General features: G+C 58.4%; 5 protein-coding genes across 5 annotated transcripts; all 5 read right to left on the minus strand.

Moving 5' to 3' along the window:
- Positions 1-71: 71 nt before the first annotated feature.
- LINJ_23_0980 (actin interacting protein-like protein) lies at positions 72-1,631 on the minus strand (the record flags this gene model as incomplete). Its single annotated transcript, XM_001465736.1, has 1 exon — positions 72-1,631. The coding sequence occupies one exon, from the start codon at positions 1,629-1,631 to the stop codon at positions 72-74; it is 1,560 nt and encodes a 519-aa protein (XP_001465773.1).
- A 919-nt stretch (positions 1,632-2,550) lies between these two features.
- Positions 2,551-3,918, minus strand: LINJ_23_0990 (conserved hypothetical protein; the record flags this gene model as incomplete). The annotated part of the gene is made up of 1 exon (XM_001465737.1): positions 2,551-3,918. The coding sequence occupies one exon, from the start codon at positions 3,916-3,918 to the stop codon at positions 2,551-2,553; it is 1,368 nt and encodes a 455-aa protein (XP_001465774.1).
- A 1,719-nt stretch (positions 3,919-5,637) lies between these two features.
- On the minus strand, positions 5,638-10,140 carry LINJ_23_1000 (Na/H antiporter-like protein; the record flags this gene model as incomplete). Its single annotated transcript, XM_001465738.1, has 1 exon — positions 5,638-10,140. The coding sequence occupies one exon, from the start codon at positions 10,138-10,140 to the stop codon at positions 5,638-5,640; it is 4,503 nt and encodes a 1,500-aa protein (XP_001465775.1).
- A 2,883-nt stretch (positions 10,141-13,023) lies between these two features.
- On the minus strand, positions 13,024-14,283 carry LINJ_23_1010 (hypothetical protein; the record flags this gene model as incomplete). Its single annotated transcript, XM_001465739.1, has 1 exon — positions 13,024-14,283. One exon carries the CDS (start codon positions 14,281-14,283, stop codon positions 13,024-13,026), a length of 1,260 nt encoding a protein of 419 aa, XP_001465776.1.
- Positions 14,284-21,626: 7,343 nt separating this feature from the next.
- Positions 21,627-23,210, minus strand: LINJ_23_1020 (hypothetical protein, unknown function; the record flags this gene model as incomplete). The annotated part of the gene is made up of 1 exon (XM_001465740.1): positions 21,627-23,210. One exon carries the CDS (start codon positions 23,208-23,210, stop codon positions 21,627-21,629), a length of 1,584 nt encoding a protein of 527 aa, XP_001465777.1.
- Between the last annotated feature and the right edge of the window lie 204 nt (positions 23,211-23,414).

A 23,414-nucleotide genomic window follows, 5' to 3' on the forward strand; every position in this document is an offset into this window, starting at 1 on the left:
TCAACAGCAGCGTCCGTTTCGAATTACGGCATCACGCGCGCTACCTATCCCTCTCCCCGGCTCCCTTCGCTTTATTTTTCTTGCTCCAGCGGCAACACCTTATATGGATTCAAGATGCCGTTCGGGTCCATCATCGCCTTGACGTCCGTCATGAGTCGAATCACCTCGCTTGTGCGGGAGAGATGTAGGTAGTCGCGCTTCTGCATACCCACGCCGTGCTCGGCCGAGATGCTGCCGGCGTGCGCGGCGCAGTACTCGTACACGGCCGGGTACAGCGCCGCGTCAAGCTGCTCGCCGTGCGAGCGGGTCAAGTCCACCACGTTCAGATGCACGTTGCCGTCGCCAAAGTGCCCGTAGCCGACAACGATCACCTCGGCCGGGTCCATCTTGTGGTGCTTGTACAGAATCTCGCGCGTGTGCTCGACGACGCCGTAGAACTTGTCAATAGGGAATGACACGTCGTACTTGTAGATAAGTCCGCCGCTCGCCAGGTGCACTGGGATGCCCTCACGCAGCGCCCACAGCTGCTCCGTCTGGGCAGCGGATTGCGAGAGGATGGGCTCGTACTGGCCACCGCCGCTCAGCTTGTCGCCAAGCTTCGCCTGCGCTGCCTCAACAAATTCGGAGAGCTTGTCGAAGTCGTGCTTTTCGTTGCTGCCATGCGTCTCCACAAGAACGCAGAAGTAGGCAGAAGTGAAGTCCTTGCCGCCGCAGAACACGTCGTTCTTGTACGTGCGCTCGTACGGCACCTCCTTCGCTGGGCTAGTCGTCATCGACTCCCCGTCCATCACCTCGAACGCCGACAAGCATTCGGCGAGGTGGTTGTTCGCCAGGTGGTAGAGCTCCAGCACAGACTCGAAGTCCTTCAGGCGGAACATGGCCAGCTGCTTCGACGTGGGTTGCGGGTAGAGCTTGATGGCCGCGCGGGTCACAACACCCAGGGTGCCTTCGCTGCCTATAAACAGGTGCTTCAGGTCGTAGCCGGCGTTGTCCTTGCGCAGCGTCGACATCATATTCAAGATGTCGCCCTTTGCCGTCACCACCTCCACGCCGAGCACGTTCGAGTGCATGGAGCCGTAGCGTGCGAAATGGATGCCACCGGCGTTGGTACTAACATTGCCGCCAATCATCGAGCTTCCCTTCGAGCCCATCATGAGTGGAAAGAGCAGCCCTTCCTTCGCGCACGCCTCCTGGCACTGCTGGAGGATGACACCAGACTCGGCTTCCACTGACATCGTGTTCTTGGACACCACGGGCGTCGCATTCATCAGATGCGTGCTAAGGACCAGCTCATCGTGCACCGGCTCCGCGCCGTAGACCATGCTCGTATTGCCGCTCTGCGGCACTACCGCCAACTTCTCCGCTTGGCAGTACTTCAGAATCTCGCTGACGTGAGTGGCGCAGGTTGGCATCAGCACAGCCGGGGTGGCACCTTGCACTTGGCGCATCCAGTCCACATTGAATGGCGCGATCGCCTCCGTATCAGTCAGTATCTTGCCCTTTCGCTTCGAGGCGCTGCAGGGCTTTTCCAGCACGCTGTGGAAGTAGCTCAAGTGCTTCGATGTGATCTTGGCAAACCGAGGGCTGCGCGTCGCGTAATGCGACGCCCTCTCAACTGGTGTGAGGCCCATTCGTGCGTGCTGTGTTGTGGAACGGGAAAGAAGGGGGAGGGGGAGGGCGGAGGAGCCGATGAGCAGGCTTGCTGTGCGTGCGGCCCGAGAGAGAGAGAGAACACCAAGCGGCTATCACGCGTGTGTTCGAGTTTCGTCGTCCACTGGAGGAAGACGGGCGTGCCTTCGGCGGCTAAGGCTCGCCAATGGAAAGGACTGAATGGAAACGAGGGACGATAGTGTGAGGAAAGAGGGCAAGGGCGCAATGAGAGGCGGTACTGTCCGAGAAAACGACACAGACACACACGGTAAGATGAGGAAAGAGAAAGTTCGTCTGTGCGGAAGGAGGGGTGGGGAGATGGAGAGAGGAGAGATGGACGAGTACATCCGTGGGTGGGCGGTGGTGGTGACGCCACGCCACGCCGGAAAAGAGAGGGGGCAGGGCCAGTGATATGAGGGATGGGGAAGTGACGAGACGCAGAGAGGGAGGGAGAGTGAGGGGAAGCGCACCACGTGCGAGTGAATCAAAGTTATGTTTTCTGTTTGATCAGGGAGGATGGGGGTTTCGTGTGTGTGTGTGTGTGTGTGTGTGTGATGCTCACATGCCTTGCGTCGATGTCTCTGCGCGCGTGCTTATTCTCTCGTCTCGTGCTTTTCTTTTCTCTTTACGCTTTACCTCCCGTCCCTTACACGCGAGTCACATCACCTTCTTCGAGATTAAGCGGCAGGCGAAGTGAGTGGAAGGCAGGGGAGGGGTAGGGGCTTAAGGGAGCACATACAACCGGCAACACGCAGATGACCGATGCAATGACAGTCCCTGCTGAAGGCAGTGCTAGGAGACTCACAAGGGCGGAGGGAGCAGACACCCAACGGCTATGCGGGAAATAAGGCGGGGCAGTAGCGTCTCGCCACATTCTGCTGCATTGAATGGCGCAGATGTCTAGACGGCATTGCCGCCTCCGGTCAACGCAGCGGACGCCGCCGCCTCCGCGTCGCACCGCGGGCAGTGGCAGGTGAAGAAGTAGTTCCTCAGTCGCCGCTGCCGCTCCGCGCGGGACGCGGCACCGGCAGTTAGCGGAATGTAAGTGATTGTCAGCGGCTCGCCGGCCCGGATGGGCCGCGTCGTCTTGAGCACAATCTCGTGCGTTCCATCCACGGTGCTGACGGCGGCATTGGGCACGCAGGAATGGTTGAAGCACGACAGTAGGGAGTAGAGGCCGGCACCCTTCAAGACCCAGTCAAACACGCCAGTGGACAGCGCTTCGCCAGGCGGCAGCACATAGTCGTTGATGGCGTGCGCGTTCAGCACCATCTGACCAACTAGGGTTCGGAGCGTGTCGGTGCTGAAGATTACCTGCACAAGAGCCTCAGCCCACAGTAAAGTCGGCGCCGGCACCGCCTGCTGCTGCTGGTGCTCGTCGAACACCAGCGTGTGCCGTCGAGCATCGGACAACGGCGCACCACTGGCAACGAGTAGCTGCGTGGCACACTGCTCGGCCAACAAGAGGCGCAGCTTAGCCATCCAGGAGGCGAGCGACGCACCGTCGAACTCCACGTTGTCCGGCGGGCTGATGAGTCGGCTGAACGGCGCGACGACTTGGGTGAAGAGTTGATAGATCAGGGAGGCGGTGGACCAGGTGGCGCCACGGGCAGAGTCGCCAGCCTGCTGCTTCTGCTGAAAGACGTAGTCTGCCTGGAGGACTTCGTGCGCTAGCTGCTGCTGTTCAATGACGTAGGAGAGGCGGTGGGTGATCCAGGCGACGCAGCGGGCGAGGGCCTCCAAGGTAATCTCGGATGATGTCGTGGACGACGCGAGCGAGGAGGGGGCGGAAGAGAGGGACTGGGTCGCCGTCAGCTTGACGTCCTCAGCATCGCCAGACCCGTCTCTGCCAACGTGGCTCTCCCGCACTACAGGTAGACAGGAACACAGCAAGCGATGCACGCGTGAGCTGGCCTGCTGGCACTCGGGAGAGCAGAAGTAGGACGCACAGTGAGCGCACTGCGACCACGACTTGGGAAGCGCAGCCGAACTGGCGGGCGATGGAGATTCCGTGTCTGTCTCAGAAGCCGATTGTTGGTGGCTGCTGAGAGAGAGGCATTGGAAACAGAAAGGAGTGGACAGCGCCAGCAGCGAAGGAGACGGCCATGACACAATGGGCAGCTCCTCGAACAGTGCAAAGCCCTCCTCCAGGCTTGCGGTCGCCTTCACGTGTTTGCCTTCCGCGCTTGTCACGCAAACCTCGCACAGAACCCCTAGGCGGCCAAAGATGGTGTTCAGCTCACTCGCAGCCTTTGCAGCGGGGTCCATGGTGGCGCAGTGCAGGAGCGTGTGGAGGCAGCAAAATCACAATGGGGGGGGGGGGGGGCTGGCTGCCAGCTTGGCTATGCTCGACAAGCGGGAGACCTTCACCCGTTGAAACACTACATGTGCGAAAAGGAAAAGAGGGCCACTCAGCTCTCGAGACATGATCGGAAAGGCCATGACGGTCCGAGAGCAAGCGGGAGAGTTGAAAAGGCAACCTCAGGCATACGGGCATAGCCAAACGGAAGTCCTACCGGAGCGAGAGAGAGAAAGACGCGCATGGCTCAAAATCAAGCGGAGAGCTTCTTTCCAGCCCACTTTTTCCTGTCGCTTTACATACCAGAGGCAGCACATAACACATAAGCATACGCACATCTATACATGCATATATATGAGCCCGTGCGTGCGAGAGAAGGGGCGTGCTCAGGCCAACTTGAGCACGCCCCTCCTTCATCACACTGCCCTTCTCTGTCTCTCTCTCTCTTCGCTTGCGCTCGGCTCCTCCGTCGAGCCGCTGCAGTGTTCACGCGCGAGTTTTGCGTTCTTCTACTTTATGCGATGCGTTTTACGGCGATTGGCAGTCCACGACGCCAGAAAACACGCAAAGTGAAATCAGCCAAGGAGGACGGGAGAACGACGCAGACAGAGGAGGGAGGGAGAGAAGGGAAGCGGCAGCCAGCAAGGGCGAGCGATGGCGGCGGCGGCGGCCCCCGCCGCCGCAGACCCATCTCTGTCCGCCTACGCGCCCCCTCCTCTAACTCGCTCGCGGGCGTTTTCCTCGAGTGTGCTCTCAGACAAAAAGAGGAAGAGAATGCGGGTAGAAGGCGGAGAAGCGGCAAGGCCAGCCTTATCGCCTCCACCGAGTATCGAAGTCTGTGTTCTCCTCTCGTTCGTCGCTCTGCGTTTCCTTTCTCTCGCCGTTGCGAATGTGGTTACGACCCCAGCCAGATCAGTCCCACAGATATCAGCCACCTCCTGCATGGGCACGCACACGCCCGCGCGAGGCGGGGGGAAGAGGGCAGAACAGCGAGTATGCTTTCCACGAGAGAAAGAGAATGCAGTATGGCAAGCGACGGCACATGCATGCGCACCGCGAATTCTAATGATCAGCACAACTCCCCCGCTCCCCCTCTCTATCGCCTCTCTCCTCCGCCATTACAGCGCAGACCTCACTGCAACAGCAGCACAGCTGCGTACACACAAACGCACTCTCTCTCCTCCTTGCGTTGGGGAACAGAACTAGATCAAGTGCAGGCGCAACAGCCCTCAACTGGCAAAGGCAAACTAAAAACAAAGACACGCCAAGAAGATGCATCCACACAGAAAGGTTAACACATCGGAAATGTGTGTGCGTACCCCTCCCCTCCCTCCCCTCTCCGCCTTCGCACATGCGGAGAGGAGCAACAGTGAGGAGGGACGGACGACGATCACGATGCGCAGAGAAGAAATGGCAAGCTGCACGTGTGAAGAAGGAGAGAGGCAGCCACACCGACGCACGCAAAGGGGTGCGCAACAAACACCGTGAAGCGAGCGTTTCATGCGCACCTCACCGTGCGGCTGCTTCGTGTTGAGTTCCTCTGCTCCCTTTTAAGGGCTTCTCTCGCGGTCGCACCTCTTCCCGTTTGGTTTCCTCGTCAGCAAAGGGCAGACGCCCACGCAGCCGCACGCTCGCCACGGCTCAAACATCGCTTCCCCCCCTCCTCTCTCGCCTCTACCGCCGCCACGCTAAATGGCATCCTCGAGGCTCTCCATCTCTACAGCAACACCTTTGCTGCTCTTTAAAATGCGGCGGCACATCGAGTTCATGCCCTCGGCCGTCTCCACCTCTTTCAGCCCCGGCTCCAGCTCCACCATCCGTCGCAGCACCGACACGTAGTCGGGGAAGCGCCGGTTCGCGTATTGGTTCATCTCCGTCACCATTGTCTTCAAGTGAAACTTGCCGTTCAGGCGGTGACGACGAGCCCACCCGCAAACGCGCGCCTGAAACGCCGAGTCCGCGTCGTTGCTCACGTGAAACGGGTGCAGGACTTCGGTGTCCTCGCTGTGCCACTTGCTCACGATGCGGCACGTCCGCTTCAGCATCGACAGCTCCACGCAGAAGTTCAGCAAGAACTCCACCGTCTGCTCACCTGTGGACTGAGCATGGCGCGCGTGAAAAGGGTCGGTCGGGAACCGCAGGTAGCGCAGCGTGGCAATGCAGAGGTGCTCCATGGAGGAAGCGTAGTGGACGAGCATCTGGTTCACAAAGGGAACCTGCGTCGCAAAGCCCTCGAGCGCATAGAAGATGCTGATGTCCGTGTCGCGGATGAAGTGCGAGGCAGAACTGTGGCCCAGACGCTCCGACACCGACGGCGACCGTAGAAACAAGTCGCAGCCGGTGTGAGTCGGCGTCGGGGAGGCGACGTTGTCAAGCAAGTCGCCAAAGGCGCTGATCGATGCGTTCAGGCCCAGCTCATCGGGGTCCTCAGGTGCGCAGCCGAGCAGCACGCTGTTGATGATGTTCGTCGCACCAGCGTGTGTGGCGACGCTGTTCTCGCCGAAGAGTGCTGGCGGCGTCACGCCATCGGGCTCCATGTTCCTCGTGAAGAGCGCCCCTGCACCGCCGCCGCGGTCGCTGTGGTCCATCGAGGAGTGCACCAAGTTCGGTTCCATAGAGTCGTGTGCATCGTTGTGATGACTTCGCCCCACCTCGCAGCCCCACGCACTCGCGCTCTGCCCAATAACGGGCAACAGCTCGTCGACTGTCGCGCGGCACCGCGACCTCGCCGCAGGCAGGGGCGGCTGCAGAGACACCGACGGACAGACGGCAGCCGGTGACCGGCCCACGGCAGTCCACAGGGATGGTGAAGTGCGCCGGGCGGAGGCCCCCACGCCCTCGAACTCCTCTGCCTCCTCGAAGCTACTTTCGTCTTCCCGCTCATCCTCACCAGACGCGCCAGCCGTCGTGGCGGTCGTGGGCCACGGCACGTAGCCACGATCCCCGACCCGCATCGGGACCGCGTAGAGCACCGCGTCAGGGTCGACCCAGCGCAGCTGATGTACGTAGAAGATGGAGATGTAGCACGGGGGTGTGTGGCAATTGAACAGCCCCGACTTGTCATACCCGCGGAGGTAGAAGTACAGGTGGAAGTTGGTTTCACAGCTCGCCAGATCGCAGTCGCGAGGGCCGATAAGGGGAGTGCCAGCCATGATGAGCTCCATCAAGTGCTCCCGTTTGGTGCGCGCCTCGTTGTCCGGGACTGTCACGATACGCGATAAGAAGGGCATCAGCACCTCCGCGGCGGCCGCGCGCCACAGCGCCTTGACCGCGCGCAAGGAACGTTCTGTCAGGAACGGCTTGATGCTGTTAAACGAAATGATCAGCGCTGTAGAGTCGGTCGAGATGACGCGCCAGCGCCGCTGCTGGTCCACTCGAAACTCCTGCGGCAACATGAGGGCCTCGAGGCCGACGGTATCACCGAAGCTTTCCATCTGCTCATGCTCGGTGAGCGTAGTCCATTGTCCGTAGACGGCACGCAGACTCCCAAAGACAACGACTAGGAATGCGTTGTCGGGCAGCGTGATGATGTCGCCCTCGCGGAACTTGCGGACGAGGCCCATGGAGCTGATTGCCTTGATCTCCAAACTGCGTAGCCCCTTGCCGAGGGGCGTCGCCGCAACGGCGCGAAGCACGAGGTTGCTCTCGTTCTGCGACGCATTGTTCTCCCACGTCGACGGCGTGTGAGACCGCATGCACGCCACCATTTTCTCCAGCTCCTCCGTCGCCCGCGTCCCGAAGCCGTGCTCGGCGTTTAGATTGTGCACCGTCTCCTCCAGCGCGTTGGCGACCGAGACGACGGCGCGGCTGCTTGCGACGTTGTTCGTAGCCTCCGGGAAGTTGGTGTAGAAGAACCGGATGGCGCGATTGGCCGCCGCAATCTGCGTCGTCATCCACCGCTCCACCCGCCGCGCCTGCGCCTCCGACCTGATGAACTTAAACTTGAGCGGTGAGATGGCATTCAGACACTTGACGACAGCGAGCAGCGCGACGAACGCGTTCTCCTGCGCACGACGGTGCGCCGCCGCGAAGTAGCCCGGGCTGCAGATGAAGCGCTCGACGAGCACCACCCAGGCGGGCAGCAGGCGGCGCATGAGGTTGTTGACCATCCGGTTTGTCTCCGCCTTCTTCTCGCCCTCATCAGCCGCGTCGCCGCCGAGGTAGTGCGATGGCAGGCTCGTCACACCGAGCGCTAAGCCGCCGTGTTCGTCGCTACCACTAGCCCTGACGCTAGGCCCGCCCACGGGTTGGCTCGCCCCTGTCGCGCTTGGGACACCCGAGGGGCGGTTCTGCATTTCCTCTAAACTCTCGGGCACGGCCACAGCTTCCCCCTCAACGGTGACGTCGGTGGAGGGCCGCATGCGCCACGGCTGCGTTGTGGCAAGCTGCTGCGGTTGCTGTGTCGAGTAGTGGCTGCTTGGGGTCGACATGTTGGACGAATGGCGCCGCCCCCGCGGCGGCGATACCCGGGCCACGATTGCCCGCTCCTCCTCGCCACTGCTAGCGCCACGGTGACGGTGATACCAGTACATCTGCTGCACATCCAGCAGCTCACCTCTCTCGATGAGTGTGGCAAGGGACGCGCCCATTTGCACGACGACCGTCTCTGTGATCACCTCCTTGTCCCGCTGCAGCCACAGCGCTGTCTTGAAGGCCGACATCAGCATTCGGTTCACCATCTTCTCCTCGTCCTCCTCTGGCTCCACAGCCGTGTTGCGGAACGGGTTGCGGATGTAGTGCTGCACGAACTTCTCCACCTGCATCCAGCTTGCATTGCGGTACTTGATGTCGCGCTTCAAGCCCTCCAGCGCGTGCTCCTGAGAGCTGCGCATGAGCTCCATCGCGTATTCCATTTTTACGATGCGGTACTCTGACTTCGTCTTGAAGCCGAGCCGCTCCACGACGGTGGCCGACGTGGACGCGTTTACGAGCAACGTCAACAGCACGATCCCGGACGTGACCTTCAAGATGTCGACGCCCTCCTCGAGGCCCTCCTGCATCACAGCGATCGCCAGCGTGGCAGCGACGCCGCCGCGCAGCCCGGCGTGCACCATGAGCGCGATCCGCTTCTGATCAAACTTGTAGGAGAACATGTTCAGCACCGGCGAGAGCACCTCCAGCATCAGAAGGCGCGACAGCATCATGGCGATGTACAGCGCGACGAGAACAAAGATGTCCAAGAGCTTCACAGTGGGCAGCACATCCGCCACCAGGATGACGCCGACGAGGGAGAAGAGCACCGTGTTGCCGAGGTGGACCAGGAACTCCCACGCGGAGGAGATGATGTTGCCCTCGCGTCCAGGGAAGAGGGAGGGGCAGTAGTAGCTCAGAAAGATGCCCTGGAAGAAGAGCGTCAGAACGCCACTCGTGCCCAGCAACTCCGCGGCGACGTAGTACGACACGTACGTTACAGACACGGTGATGCACGCCTTGGTGAGGCCGTCACTGGTGCGACGCAACCAGAAGGACTGGAGGAAGCCGAAGAGAGGCCCGAGTGCGATGGGCAGCAACGCCAGCCAGATGCACCGTACAACAATCACCCCAGGCGACATGTCCACGAAGCCGACGCGCGCAGCAGGGAGAAGAAGAGTGAAGAGGATGATCGCCGTGCCATCGTTCATGACGGCCTCGCCGTCCACCATGGCCGTCATGCACTTGTCCACTCCCAACTCCTTCAGCAGCGCGACAACCGCGACAGGGTCGGTGGCGGAAAGCAGCGAACCTAGCAGCAGTGCCGTGTACCACGACCAGGTCTGGAAGAACAACTTCACCGGTACCGCCAGAAGTGCCGTGTTGATGAGGACGCCAACCGTGGCAAGCAGCGCCACCTGTGGAAAGACGCGGCGCAGAGCATGTATGTTCATGGCATAGCTGCCTTCAAATATGAGCACTGGCAGGAAAATGTAGAAGAGCAGCTCAGGCGGGATGGAGCCGAGAGCCTCCGCGACGTCAGGGTACAGCCAGCGAGCCACCACGCCCACCGCGATTCCGTACAAGAACAGCACCACCGTGTACGGCAGTGGAATGCGGCGCTTGTGCGTCATGAAGAAGGTGCCGCCGAGAAAGATGAGCATCGTGACAAACAGAATGACGAGGGACAGGCGCTCGAACGACTCGGTGTTGCGGCATGCGCCCTCCCCCGTGCCCCTCGAACTCGAGGCAGCTTCGAGTGGCGTGGCCATGTGTGTCATCGCACGCAAACGCCGATGCGGCGCCCGCATCGGCGTGGGTCGCAAGACCCAGAGGTGAAAATCCAGAAGAGAGGGCGGGCACAGGTTGACGTGGAGACAACGAGTGCAGGGCACCCAATGAACGCGTCCGCGGAAGGCCCGTCACCCGCAGGCACAGACACACGCAAGACGAGATAGAGCCGATCGGCCCAAGAAACCAGAAAGATCCCCTTCCCTCCCTCGCTCACGTGCGCTGCAGACAAGAAGCCAGTCAAAACGAGACGCGGGTGGCGGAACGGCAAATTCTACAGAAGCAGAATATGGCCCACACAGACGCGCACACAAGCGCGCCCACAGGAGGGAGACCAGTGATGGATATGAGCCAGTCGAAGATGCAAGGCGCAACGACAGACTGCGGTGACGGCACACACAGACACACACACACACACACACACACACAAACAGTGGATGTACGATGTGAGCGAGTGAAGCGAACGGACGTCAAAGAGATGAAAGGCGAGCCGTATCTCCCTATCCTGAGCCACTCGCCTGCAGACGCGCGCACGTACACAAGTTCGAAAGGCAAAGGTAAGAAACTCGGCGCACCTGCGTGCGTGTTGGCCGGTGTTTTTTTTTTTTCGTTCCGGGATCGATGGTGTGTTGTGTCCGCTATTGGGCCAATGCCGCACGCCTCTCTTATCGCTTAGCGTGCGGAGCCGCACTTATAGGGGAGAGGAGAGAGGAGGGGGCCTTCGTGATGGAAAGATTAGGAGGCGGTTTACTACGTCAGTACCTTGGGACAGATGGGGAGGGGGGCTTGGATGCAGATGCGATCCCCCTATTCTGGTGTTTCTTTTCTTTTTTTCCGTGGGGGTGCAATGACTTCTCACGAAAAGACAGAGAGAGAGAAATGCACTATGTGCGTGTGTGTGTGGCTCTGCTTGATTAGTTTGCCGGAGGAGAGAGGAGGGCGCACGCACGGGAAGGTGCGTGAACAACAAGACCCACGCAACGACTGCCTCCCGCACGCATGCACGCACAGGCGCGTGTATGCCCGCTTAAGACCACAGCGAAAACAAAGGCGCCGCTGGCACGCTGGAGAGAAGAAAAATGACACCACGCGCAAGCCTGCACAGGGAAAGGGATAGGGAGAGGGACAAAGACAAGCCCTCAGCCACGATGGCGAGCGAATATTTGTCTGCGTGTTTGAGTGCGTCCCTATCGCCTTCCGTGTGCTATGGGCTGTCTCGATGTGCGAGGAGGGTTCAAGTCAGCGGGTATACGTAAAGAAAGGTGGGATGTGTTCGTAGGCAAAGCCACCCGCGCATACGCACATGTGTACCTGCGCAGGTGCGCAAGAAGTGCACCCCGGGAAAGGGAGTGGAGTGCACATGCGTATGTATTCGAGCATTCGAGAGTGTTTTCACATGCGCACATGTGCGGGGGGGGGGACAGAAAGAAAAAGACGGGTGTTGCGAAGAGGGAGGATGAGGAGATGCGCATCGCGGGGAGGGGAAGACCAAGAGAGAGAGCTAAGCATACACATAAGCATACATGTGTGTGTGTGCAGGTTTTGCATGGGAAAAAAAAGGAAGAGAGACACCACCCTGCTTGGGCACACGCACCCAGCGCAAGGGACGCAAACACGCGTTTGTTTTTTGTTGTTTCACTTAAGACGGAGGCGCCTTACGCACCATAAACATAAACAGATATATATATATATATATAAAGATGGAGAAAGGCGAAGGAAAAGGAAAAATACCCGCAGCAGATCCCGGCGTTTTGTCTGAGTCTCGGAGTGTTCCATACGCTTCGGTGTATATCGTGTGTGTGTGTGTGTGTGTGTGAAGTGTCAACAGATGTGGCTTGTCAAAAACGAGGGTGTTGATAATCTGCGCAAGGAGGAAGGTAAGGCGGCGGATGGGAGGGGGCTAGGGGAGACCACGGAACGGGCGTAATGGCGAAGGGGGTGCACCTTGGGGATGAAGGGGGGAGAGGGAGAGGAGAAGCAACTAAGCTAAGCACGCAGGCCTATAGGAGGAGGCGCAAAGAGAGAGAGCGGCACGGAGTGAAACATGCGGAGAAGGATGGAGTCGAGAAAAAAAAAAACAAGGCTGAACAGCACGCATATAAGCGCGCCGAGAAATCCAGCGAATGTTCACACATACAACCCCTGCCATTCGTATCGAGAGAGGCAGAGAAAATGATCGGGAGAAGGGCGACGGAAAGAATACAAGGGGTCGAGGGGGTGAGCTTCTCAGAGAGCAACAGATGGGCTGAGGAGAGGGTACGTGTCTGCGCAGGCGCACGTATGTCAGTGTGTTGAAGAAAATTTGAGTCTAACAAAGTAAACTCAGAGCGAGCCAACCGCGCCGAAGCAGCGACACGGTCAAAAGCTCTCGACAGAATAAAACATGAAAAGCACAGCACGGCGCACACGCCGGTGCACGCATACACGCACACACACACACGTGAGAGCAGTGCTGCGCAAAAGGCATTGCACAGCACAGCTGCCTACTTCGAATCCGTCATCGCAAGTCTGCCGCCGCCGCCTCCTTCCCTCATCTTTGCCCACTTCTCCTGCCAGCCGGCATCTCCATTCGCCTCTTTCTCTGTGTTGCGGCTTCCTGATTTTACGTGTGAGCGAGCCCGCACGTTGGAGTGGTTCTACGGTGACGCACAGAATGCACGCCCAACTCCGAATCCAGAAGGCAAGAGAGGGAAAGAAGACGGGCGAGAGAACCGCGCTTGTATGGGCGTCTGTGTGTCTGGGAGCGCTACAAGTGACACGGACGGGCGAGGGACAAAGGAGGTATTATGCGATGCGCACGAGCTGCAGGATAGAATGGAGAGGGGAGCGGAGGGGGGTTGTACCAAGGAGCTCTTCTTACTTGAGGTCGGCTACTAGGCATTCGGCTTGCTGAAGCTCATCGTTCTCTTGGGTACCGTGGCGAAGTAGTGCGACGCGTTCTGGTCGCCGTATACATGCATGCCTTCCTGCAGCATATCGAGCCTACTACTCTCCGCGTCAGCGTTGCTGCAGTCTGGGTAATCAAATGTGGTGGAGTTGTCGGTGGAGTTCCCCCAATCGGCACGCACGCAGTAGCACGGGCAGCATATGGCAACCAGGGTGATGGCGACGCAAACAGCGCACAGGCCCACGATGAGGCAGCCCATGGCGATCATTCCTTTGCACACGCGGTCACAGATGAACGTGTTTTCTCCGCCGCGGACCATCGTCGTGTACACGTCAACTCTCGATGACGAGCGAGAGCTATTCTGAAAGGCAGCTGTGATGTTTGTTGTGTTGAGAAAGTCCAGCGTTCTGGCGTACTCCGACGAGTCGAGGAAGCGGCCGATCATGAAGTTAGTGCCGCCACAGTTCACCGTGATGTCCACGATGAGGCCGCCATGGCCATCGCCGATCTGCTTCAGCTCTGGATCCTTCTCCATCACCCTCATGGAATCTACCGTAGGCGTGCAAATCATTCTGCGTGAGTTAGAGAACACCTCGATCGCTTGCACGATCGTCACCGAAACGTTGTCGCGGCTCTTGGAGAGAGAGATAGACCACCTTGCCGACGGCCCGGAGAACAGAATCCGAACTTTATACGTCACGTTCTCAATGAAATAAATTTCCTCCGTGCCGGGAGCGCTCACGCTGTTATAGAGCGCCGTCATCGGCTGGGCATAATTGCGCAGAAGCTCATTGGCGTCCTCCAGTGGAGGCTGGCTGCCGACGCTGCTCACTGAAGCATCGGTTTGGGGAAAAGAAGCACCGTTCACCTTTGCAGCCACCTCCTCCGGTGAAACAGAGATGCCCGGCACTAGCACGTGCTTATCGTTGAGGGGCATGGCGGACGCCGCCAGCGAGCTAGTGCTGGTGGTCACCACAACACCCGCAACGGCAGTGCTTGGTAAGTTCTGCGGCAATGTCTTCGTCATGACGTTCTCTGCGATCGCAGCAGTCACCATGATGTTCCGCATCTTCTGCCAGGAGAACGTTGAGCCGCTCGGGGCCACCTCCATCGCCGGTGACGGCGCAGCGTAGACATGCGTGATGCCTGGAACACTTGATGGAGAGAGGATAGAGGCAAGCAGCGACAGCAGCAGCAGGAGCGCCGCACGCGAGTACAGGTGCTTGAGTAAAACGTTAGTGAACATCTTTCGCAATGCAAAGGTTTGGCGTGCCTTCCGCGCTTGGTAGTGTGACTCTGTCTAAAACGCTTCTTGCCTGCCGCCGCAGATATCGTGCCTGTCTGTCTGCCTGTCTCTGTGCCTACGTGGGCGTGTTTTGATGTGGATGCACTGCCTCGTACAAGGAGGTCCCCCACGAGGAACCAGCGAACGGGGGAAAAGAGACAGAGTGAGAAGAGCGGAGCACACACACGGACGGAAACGCGATAGTGAAGTCCCAGTGGAGGAGCAGACCCATCAAAACCACAATAACAAAAAAAAAATGATAGTAGTAGTAGAGAATGAGCGAGGCGTGCGAAGGAGGAGAGACAAGGAGGGGAGGCTCAGAGGACTTGTGTGAGAAACCACGGCAGCCGAAAACTGAAAAAAAAAACGAAAACGTGAAAAAGAACAAGACCGGGCGAAGTGAAGGAAGGAGTTACAAACCTCAGTTGCCAGGTGCAGATTGTGAATCAACGGTTACTTTAGACTTTAGGTTTGTTGGCTTTTGTGTGTGTGTGTGTGTGTGTGTGCGGGTGAGAGTAATGGAGATATGAAGGGGAGGCGAGGTGGGTAAGCAGCAGCGACGAGTATGTGCAACCATCACCACGGCAGGTTTGAGAGAGTGTGTGTCGGAGAGGGAAGGGCCGAAGCAGGCAGTGTATGAAACGGATGCGGTTGTATGAGAGTACACTGGATGGGTTGGGTGGGAAAGAGAAGCACCAAAGGGTGAGAGAGAAATGTATGTGGGCAGAGAGAAGATGGATGCAAAAGGAGAACGCACATAGAAGGTGAAGACTGTGTGATCTTCACAGAGGACGGCGGGGCGCACGGGCATCGTAGTTTGTTTCACTTCGCTCTGCTGTGTCCGCCTGTCTGGAAGGGCGCATGCGTGCATGCGCAGACCCTCCACCGGGCGCGCCAAGGAGCACAGAAATAAACGAAAGCCCGCGTCGCACGGCCGAAGGTAAGCCTATCGCTAGACCTTGAGCGTGATGAAATGCAATGTCGTGTGTTTTCTTCTTCGCAGCGCCGCAAGTTGGGAGAAGAGAGGCGACTTAGCTTTCTCCAACAGAAGCGGCAAAGGGGGCCGCTAATGCGCATCGGCGACATACACGCATATATATATATATATAGCTAGCATACTCCTCGGCCACGCTCGTGTAGGAGGAGAGGAAAATGGGGAAGAGCCCAGCGGTGTGCCGCCATCGTGACAAACAGCGTCGCCCAGCTCCCTCCGCCAGAAGCGAGTCGCCTTACTTTCCATTCAAGGGTGTGTCCCCCTCGTTCAGCTCCTCCCCCCCCAGCCCTCACCGTTCGGAATTGTCCTTGACAGCACGTGGTGGTGCACCCTCCACTGCCCACTTTCCATCAGCTGCAGCACACTGCTGTCGCGGCATCCCTTCATGGGCATGCCGAGCACGTCGTCGAGCCACGCTATCGTCCCCGTATGGCCCACGCGCAGGTTGCGCTTTACAGCCTTAAAGTCCCACGACTGGCCCTTGTCAGCCTACGGCTTTGAGAAGGCAGCAGAAGAAGATTTGTCCCGCTTCTCTGTCGCGTCCGTGCCGAGCCAGTGCGCTTCCACCGTCGCTGTCCTGCTGGGCGCGGATTCGAGCGTACGGATGGCGCGGAAAGGAGAGGGGCTCGATAGGGAGAGGCACGTTGCGTTGGCGCGTGTGCGTGTGTGCGCCACAACCAGCGCCAGAGCCAGCGGTCGTCGTTCGCGCTGTGACGATGAGGAAGAGGGCGGGCGATGAAGAGAGGGAAGCAGGGATGAGGGTGGTGGAGGACGGTCAACACACACGAAAAGCAGTGTACTCGACCGTGGCGGACGTGTAGGCGGTGCCGGGGGACGAGGGCAAAATAAGGCGCATGCATGAGATGGCAGAAACGGCGTTGGCGCAGGGCACACTTTGCAAGGAGGCGTCTTGTCGGAGCTGACGAGGCGGAAGGCAGAGGCGCTACCTGCACGCCCCACAACCTTCACCAGCGAACCGTTGGCATTTTCTTGTTGCTGCCCAGCACATGACATCGTGCCTGTACCGGGCGACCATCAGTTTAAGGATTCCGGTTACGTTCATTACCATCGGTGCACCCCTCATCGTTTTCTCGTGTCTGTGCGTCTGTGCGCGTGCGTGGATAGAAAAGAGTCTTGCACTTGCACTGCATATCCCTTGCTCTTCAGCTCTCATGAAGCGCACGCACAAAGGCAGGTCTTCTTGCCAAGTATCGGCTTGAAAGATAAAAAGAGAGGGGGAGGGGCGCTGAGTGGGCGAAGAAGGCAGAAAGCATATGCACCTTGGAAGAAAGAGAGAGCGAGAGAGAAGTGCTGGTGCAGACGTGGAGGCACACACTGCGAAACAAAAAAAAAATTGATGAGATGTGTAAAAGGGAAATGGCGGAGGCAACGCACGTGGCACTGTATAAGAAGAGTGCCATACGCGATGACCTTCGCAGCAGCAAACAATAAATAACATAATAAACAAAACAAAATGTGACGTAAATACGAGGAAGAAGGCATCATCATAATACGGGAGCAAGCACTCATCTCTACGCATTCCTATATATTTATATACGTGTGCGTAGGTGTGCGAGTGCGTGTGCGTATAGGTATAGCTTTATATATAGACATAAATTAGATATGGATATAGACATATATCCAGTCATATATGCGTAAATGTACATATATATATATACATTTATTTTTAAGCAAGAAGACCCTTGATGTATGCCACGGGCATATGAAAACACACATCCCAACAGAGGAGCACGTGCACGCACGGAAAGATGGAAAGGCGTGCCTGTGCAACGATGCGCATGCGTGAAGCGTGCCAGAGAGGGTGAGGAGGGCAGGACCACACGCATCTCTTTGTTTTCTTTGTACTGTTACTGTTTTCTTTTTGTTTCTTGTTGTTGCGTCGGAGCGAGCAGAATTGCCATCGGCACATGTGGCAAGCTGCAGCTCATCTCCTTCCTACACGTATCTGTCGTGACGGCGTCAAGCAGGCCGAAACGGCACACAAGAGAGAGAAGGCGAAGCAGAGAAATGAGCATACAAAGAAAAACAGAGGCCATCACCGCCGAACGCGCGTTACGCAACTGCTTACTTTGTGCGAGTGGGGCGAAGGTAAGAAGAGGCGCGTAGGTGTGCATCTCTACCTGTCTGCATACAGACACGTGCCGAATACATATATCCTATGAACATGCCTACCAGGAAACCGACAGCGCGAGACAGCACGAGAGCGCTTAGGCGTGAAGAGCAGCAAAGCAAGAGAGCCGGAAAAGAGTTCAACACAAGAAACCACAACAGAGGATTAAACCTTGATCAAAACAGCAAGAGAAGGCGAGGAAAGAAAAGGATAGCAAACGCGAGTATAACATCGCACCCCCCCCGCTCGGAATTGTCGCCCTCTTGCATGTGAGGGCATGTACTCGTGGCCTACGCTGTCCGATCCTCGTACCGAATGCGCCTGCAAGTCTCGCGAACCGATCTAGCGTCCCTCGCTTGGGCTTTTCAGAAAGGAAGCTACCGGATGCTGCTGCATCGCCATGACAAGTGCTGCTCATAGCAGAGATGAGGAAGCTTCCTGCTTGGGAGAATCATTCAAGAGGAGGGCCGGGAGGCGAGGTATCGAGCCTCATCTCCTCATCACCGCCCGGCAGATGAGACAACGACAAAGCCCATAGGCGGAAAAGGTGACGGAAGCAGCGACACACGCACAGCATGGAAGCAACCACGAAAACAAGGAAGACCGAGAGAGGCAGGAGTTGCTTTCTCCGGCGTCCTCAGCGCACCCACTCGCTGCCCAGACAAGCGTGCGGCCAACGCCACGCCCGAGCCGCCGCCCGCCCGCCGGCCTGCCACAGGCCCCCATCGCCTCCTGCACTGCAGCCGTAGGCGCACACGCGGTACAGCAATGCGCCGACTCAGTCCGCCCAGCGCCGCCTCTGCCTCAAACTCTACACAGCACCCGCCGCCTCGCAGGCCGCCGCGCAGCCGCTCCCATCGTGCCACCAGTCGCCACCCACGTGGTGCAGCCCGTACGCGGTGGCACGCCGGCCCCGCACCAGTGGGCAGTGCGAGGGCGGGGGGCGGGATACGCGCCAGCCACGCTGACACGCTGCCCATCATCTGGACGGTACAGACGTGTGCGCTGGCGCAGGTCGCTCCGACGCGCCGCCGTCCGGGGCTTCAAACTGTCACCACCGGAAGGTGGCTCAGCATCGGCAGGGGGTTGGGGGAAAGGGCTGCTGGGCTGCCCCACACACAGAAAGTTGTTGGAAGGGGGCTGAACGGGACCCCGAGATGGCACGCACTGATGTGTGTGTGTGTGGGTGTGTGTGGTGAAGGACCAGCAACCCACCGTGAAAGCTGCGCCCCGGGCACGGATTCGCCGACTTCCCGCCTCCCACACACAAACGCGCGCACACGCAGACTTCAGCACACAAAAAAGTGCATGGCCACGCAAACATCCACAGTGAGACACACACATGCCTACACAGACGAAGTGAAGAGAGACAGAGACAGGCAGGAGATATATACGTCCTTCGTTGCTGTCTCTCCCCCCTCCCCCTTTCTCTCCCGTCCCTGTGTAGAGAACGATGGAAGCCGCGCATGGGCGACGAGGGACTCGAACTTGATTGTTTGTGAAACACACAAGCAAACCAAGGGCTGAAAAGGTAAGCCGAAGATGACAAAAACAGATAAAAGGAAAGAGTGCCTGCTGTCGGTAAGAGGAAGGTATGGGGAGCAGCAGTGCGTGTGAACGTGTGCGGGTGCGTTTGTGTCTGCGTGAAGTGGTGTATGCAGCGCCCGAGCACGGCCACGCAGCTCTGCGGCGCGTACATACGTGCTGCAAAGCAGGACCGAGGCGCACCTCACTCCCTCTTTTACATCGCTCGCCTATGGGGTATCCACGGTGCTCGTTCCACAAACCCTCCCCTGCTCAGGCCCGAAGCGCGCATAGGCAAGCATGCTCAACGGCTTTCACCGCGCTACCATGCGCGCCACGAGCGGCGACCACGCCCACGAAAGAAGCAAAAGGCTAACGCAGAAAGAGAAAGAGGGGGTCACAGTCTTCGGTGTGCGGGAGGTGGGGAAGGGGGAGGGGGGGGGGGCGAGATCAGTCGGCGTGTGCACCCGAAGAAAGACGAAACAAAAAAAAAACAGAAGTAAGGCAAAATACCATGCTGAATGCAAGAGCGCATACAGCCAATCAAAGCATACAGCACAGCATGAGGCGCACGGCAAGTATTGCACCACACGCACACACACACACACACATATATATATATACATACACGCATACGCACATGCAATACAAACGACAAGGCGCAAGAAGCCGAGTGAGAGCGCACGCAGCTGAGCACGCGCCAGTGCTCGTAAGTCTCCTCACACACACACACAGACACGCAGGCAGCACAGCCGCTCATACGCCCATAGGGCGAGACAGAGAGCCCGAGACGAGAGATGCGCGCACATGATCGCCACCGCCCACTCTGCCACATCAAGACAAGGAAGCAACCGGGGAAGAAGAGGAAAACAAACAAACCAACAACACTAACACCAAGAGATGGGGCGGAGACGACAACATGGGAGCACAGCCCACCAACACGAGGCTCAAGCGAGTGCATGAGGGAAGCAAGGACGGCAAGGTCAAGAGCACGCCAAAAGGGATATCGGGTCGACAAAACGAAGGGAAATATACACAAAACACGCACACACACACACAAGGTAAGCAAATGTCTGAGGAAGAGAGACAGAGATAGGGGGAGGGAAAGGAAAAGAGGCAAGGGGAGGGGAGGGAGGGGGGCGCATGCAGGCACACACATACACGGACACAGAACACATACGCGGCCATAAACGCAGTTGAAGTGCAGGTGTGCCCTGCAAGGCAGTTCACAAAGACGGAAAGAAGGCGAAAGAGAGGGAGAGAGAACAGCAGCAGCAGCAGAGAAGCCAGAAAGTGAGTAGAGCATAACAGCGAGACACTGAAAAAAAAGAGAAGGACTTAACCGTCACAGATCTGTCGTAGGGACTCCATCTCAGTCATGGACGACTCACGAGAGAGCGAGAAAAAGTTCGCCTTCCACGCGACCTCCACCCGCCCCGCCCCCCTTCCCCTACCCACCTCAGCTCTCTCGAAAACTCACGTTTGTGGGTGTGAAGGTACACGTGCGCATGCCAGAGACCGAGTGAGAAAAGGAAGATGACGAGAAAATGATTGGCCACATGAGCAGTGAGCTTACATGAAATGTATCCAACCAAGCCAAACAAAAAGAAAGAAGCATGCAGAGTCTCAGCGCCCCTCCCCCGTTCCCCTCCGTCTTACTCCTGCTCGGCTTGACGGTTTATATGAGCCCGCCATCTTACTGTTTGGGGAGGGGAAAGGGGGTCGAGAAAATGGGAGAGAGTGCGGGGCCTAAGTGTGGATGAGGTGCATGACTCATGCTACCTAGGTCACTCACACAAATGAACACGCATGTACGTGTTAGCATGGGGTGAGTGTCGGTGTAGGGATGTGGTGAACCCCGAAAAGGCTCGCACGTCTGCTCAGAGGCGGACATCCTCTTCCGGCGAAGAACTCAAGTGAGGCGCAGCCCCGTGCAGGATCGGTGCATCGCGGTAGAAGCCGAGGGATGAATAGGCCGGCGCTGGTGATACACAGCTCGTCAGTTTTGACAGAGCAAGGATCGTCGTCAGACGGCGTTGAGTAGGGCAGGCAGGTGGTGGCACCTCCTGCCTTAGCGTCGACGGCGCTGTACGGATTTGGCGAGCTCTGCTGACTTAACCTCAACTGCGAGTCAGCAGAAGTCTCCGCCTCATTCACCGGCGCTCCGGTGGCAGCAGCGGCGGGCAGAGGGATCGACTTGCGTACGCCGTACCGCATCGGCCTCGTCGCCCGGCATTCAGCTTCGGCGGCGGCCCTGCGCACGAGTACTGCTGGTGCTGGCGGCGTCGTCCTCGTTGTTACCCGCCGGCGGCGCGGTGACTTTGAGCCCCTGTTCACATGTCTCCTTCGTCGGCATACCGCTGGCCGGGGCCGCGGCCAGCGGGTCATTGCACGACTCGTTGGGCTCCACAACGCCGCTGAGGCAAGCGATCTTGCCAGTCGCGTCCGTGCTCGATGCGCCCTGATCATCCGACACAGCGAGCAAGCACGCCGCTTCTGAGTAGTCCGACTTCCGGCACATGAACTACCACTTGGTGGGTCGAAAGACACATCCTCACGCACGCCGCCCCGCTTCGGATCATTCATGGAATCCCCCACGCCAACGCCAGGCGCCAGGGCGCTGCTAATGTCTGCGAGACGTTCCACATCCGCGTGTTACGGGGCGATGCTTGCGTGCGAGAGCGCAGAGCGCTTCCTGTCGGCGCCGCCGCCGATGAGCTTCGGGCAGCAGCAGCAGAAACTTACCGTGATGATGATGGCGACAAGAGACGCGCCGATGATCAGGACTGACATGACAATAATCCCGATTATATATTTGTTCAGCCGGACTCTGTAGTCGTAGCTGATGCTTGTTGTGGCGATCGAGCCCGGCGAGGCCTTATAGGAAGCCGCCAACAAAATCGACTGGGATGCCGTTGCAGGTGGCCGCTTCGTGTACTCCGCGACCGGACCGCCGCCCGAGATGTAGAGGGCTTGCGTCGCGCTGTAGTTGGCCTGCAACAGCAGCGGTGACACCTCCTCAGGCGACCACGGGTGATGAGAGATCATCGTTATGCCCTGCAGAACACGGCAGAGCACCTGCAGTCCACCAACGTTCACCGAATCATTCGGCAACGTCTTGGCGGAGGTAACAAAGGCCCTGTTCAGGAAGGTGCGACGATGGAGTCTGTCCTCAATCGCCTCCTCGATCGATTTCGAGACGGCGTCGCGGCTTTTCTCCCACACTTGGCCCCACCTGTCGGCATCACCGCTGAACACGAGAAGGTAATCGCCCGTTTCATTGGCCAGCACCTCAAAGATTCTATCTGGGTCACTGGCGCCGTTGCCTTCGAATGGGTTACCAAGCGGCGGCGTCCGTGCGTGCACCGTGGTGGGGAGGAGGTCCGAGTAAGCCTTGAGAGTCGGGTAGGTGTCCATCACGGTATTCATGTACCTGTTAAACAGAGGCATCCTAGACTTCATCGCGAACGCTCTGAGGTCGGACGGCGTACTCGGCGTTACCTCGGCTTCGGGGAAAGCCCAGACGTTGTACGACACGTACCAACTCGACACGTTCACTTCGTTTGTCAACGGAGTTGCTTCGATGAGGTAATTCCTCAGGGTGGAGTCCACGGCGTCCTGGATGTCCATTTGCAGTGGGTACATGAAGGCATCGACGCTTATAGCATTTTGGGTCATGAGCGTACCGAGAAGCAGCTGCCAGAAAAACGTCGACCCCGACACCGGCAGCAGCACCGGTCCGACGGCTTGCATGGACGGCGGCCCATCAGCCGCCAGTGCCTCTACCGCTGCGTCGAAACCCACGGACTGGAAGATCTTGTTGATGGTGCGAAGATCGGAGCTGCGCAGCGCCCAAAGCACCTCTTCCTTGCTTAACCGTGTCCTCGCAGTGAACTGAGCATAAGCCCCGTAGGCCGGACCACTGGCCCGCGCCTTCTGCGGCGTCACGGGTTTCAGAGACGCCACGAAGACTACTGCTTTGCTGTCGGCAGCTCGAATTGCAGAAACGAAATCTGCCGTCACTGCCTGAATCATGGCCAAGTGTGTCCTCGGGTCACTCACGATGACACTCCACACCGACGCCGGCGCGCTCAGCCATGCGTTCGCTTGTATTTCGGCTTCTTCGGCACAAGCAGCGTGCACGCATAGAAACAGGAGAATCAAGGCGAGAAATCGGAGAAGCAGCAGCTGCGGCGGTCGCACCGCGCAGCCCCAACCACGTCGTTGGCACGTCTTCATGATGGTCCCTGTGTGTGTGTGTGTGTGTATACTTCGTTTTGGTGTTGCCGTTCTGCTTTGCTTCTCTGCTGCGGCGGCGGCGGTAGGTCGTTTATATCGGCCTATCACGCCTGTCGGTGTGTGCGCGTGTCTCTGAGATGGTGTACAGGTGCAGAGCGATGCACAACACGCGCAAAGCCAATAAGAAAAACGAGGAAGAGGGAA

This window comes from Leishmania infantum, chromosome 23, assembly GCF_000002875.2.
Source record: "Leishmania infantum JPCM5 genome chromosome 23".
In the NCBI taxonomy this organism is placed as follows: Eukaryota; Euglenozoa; class Kinetoplastea; order Trypanosomatida; family Trypanosomatidae; genus Leishmania; species Leishmania infantum.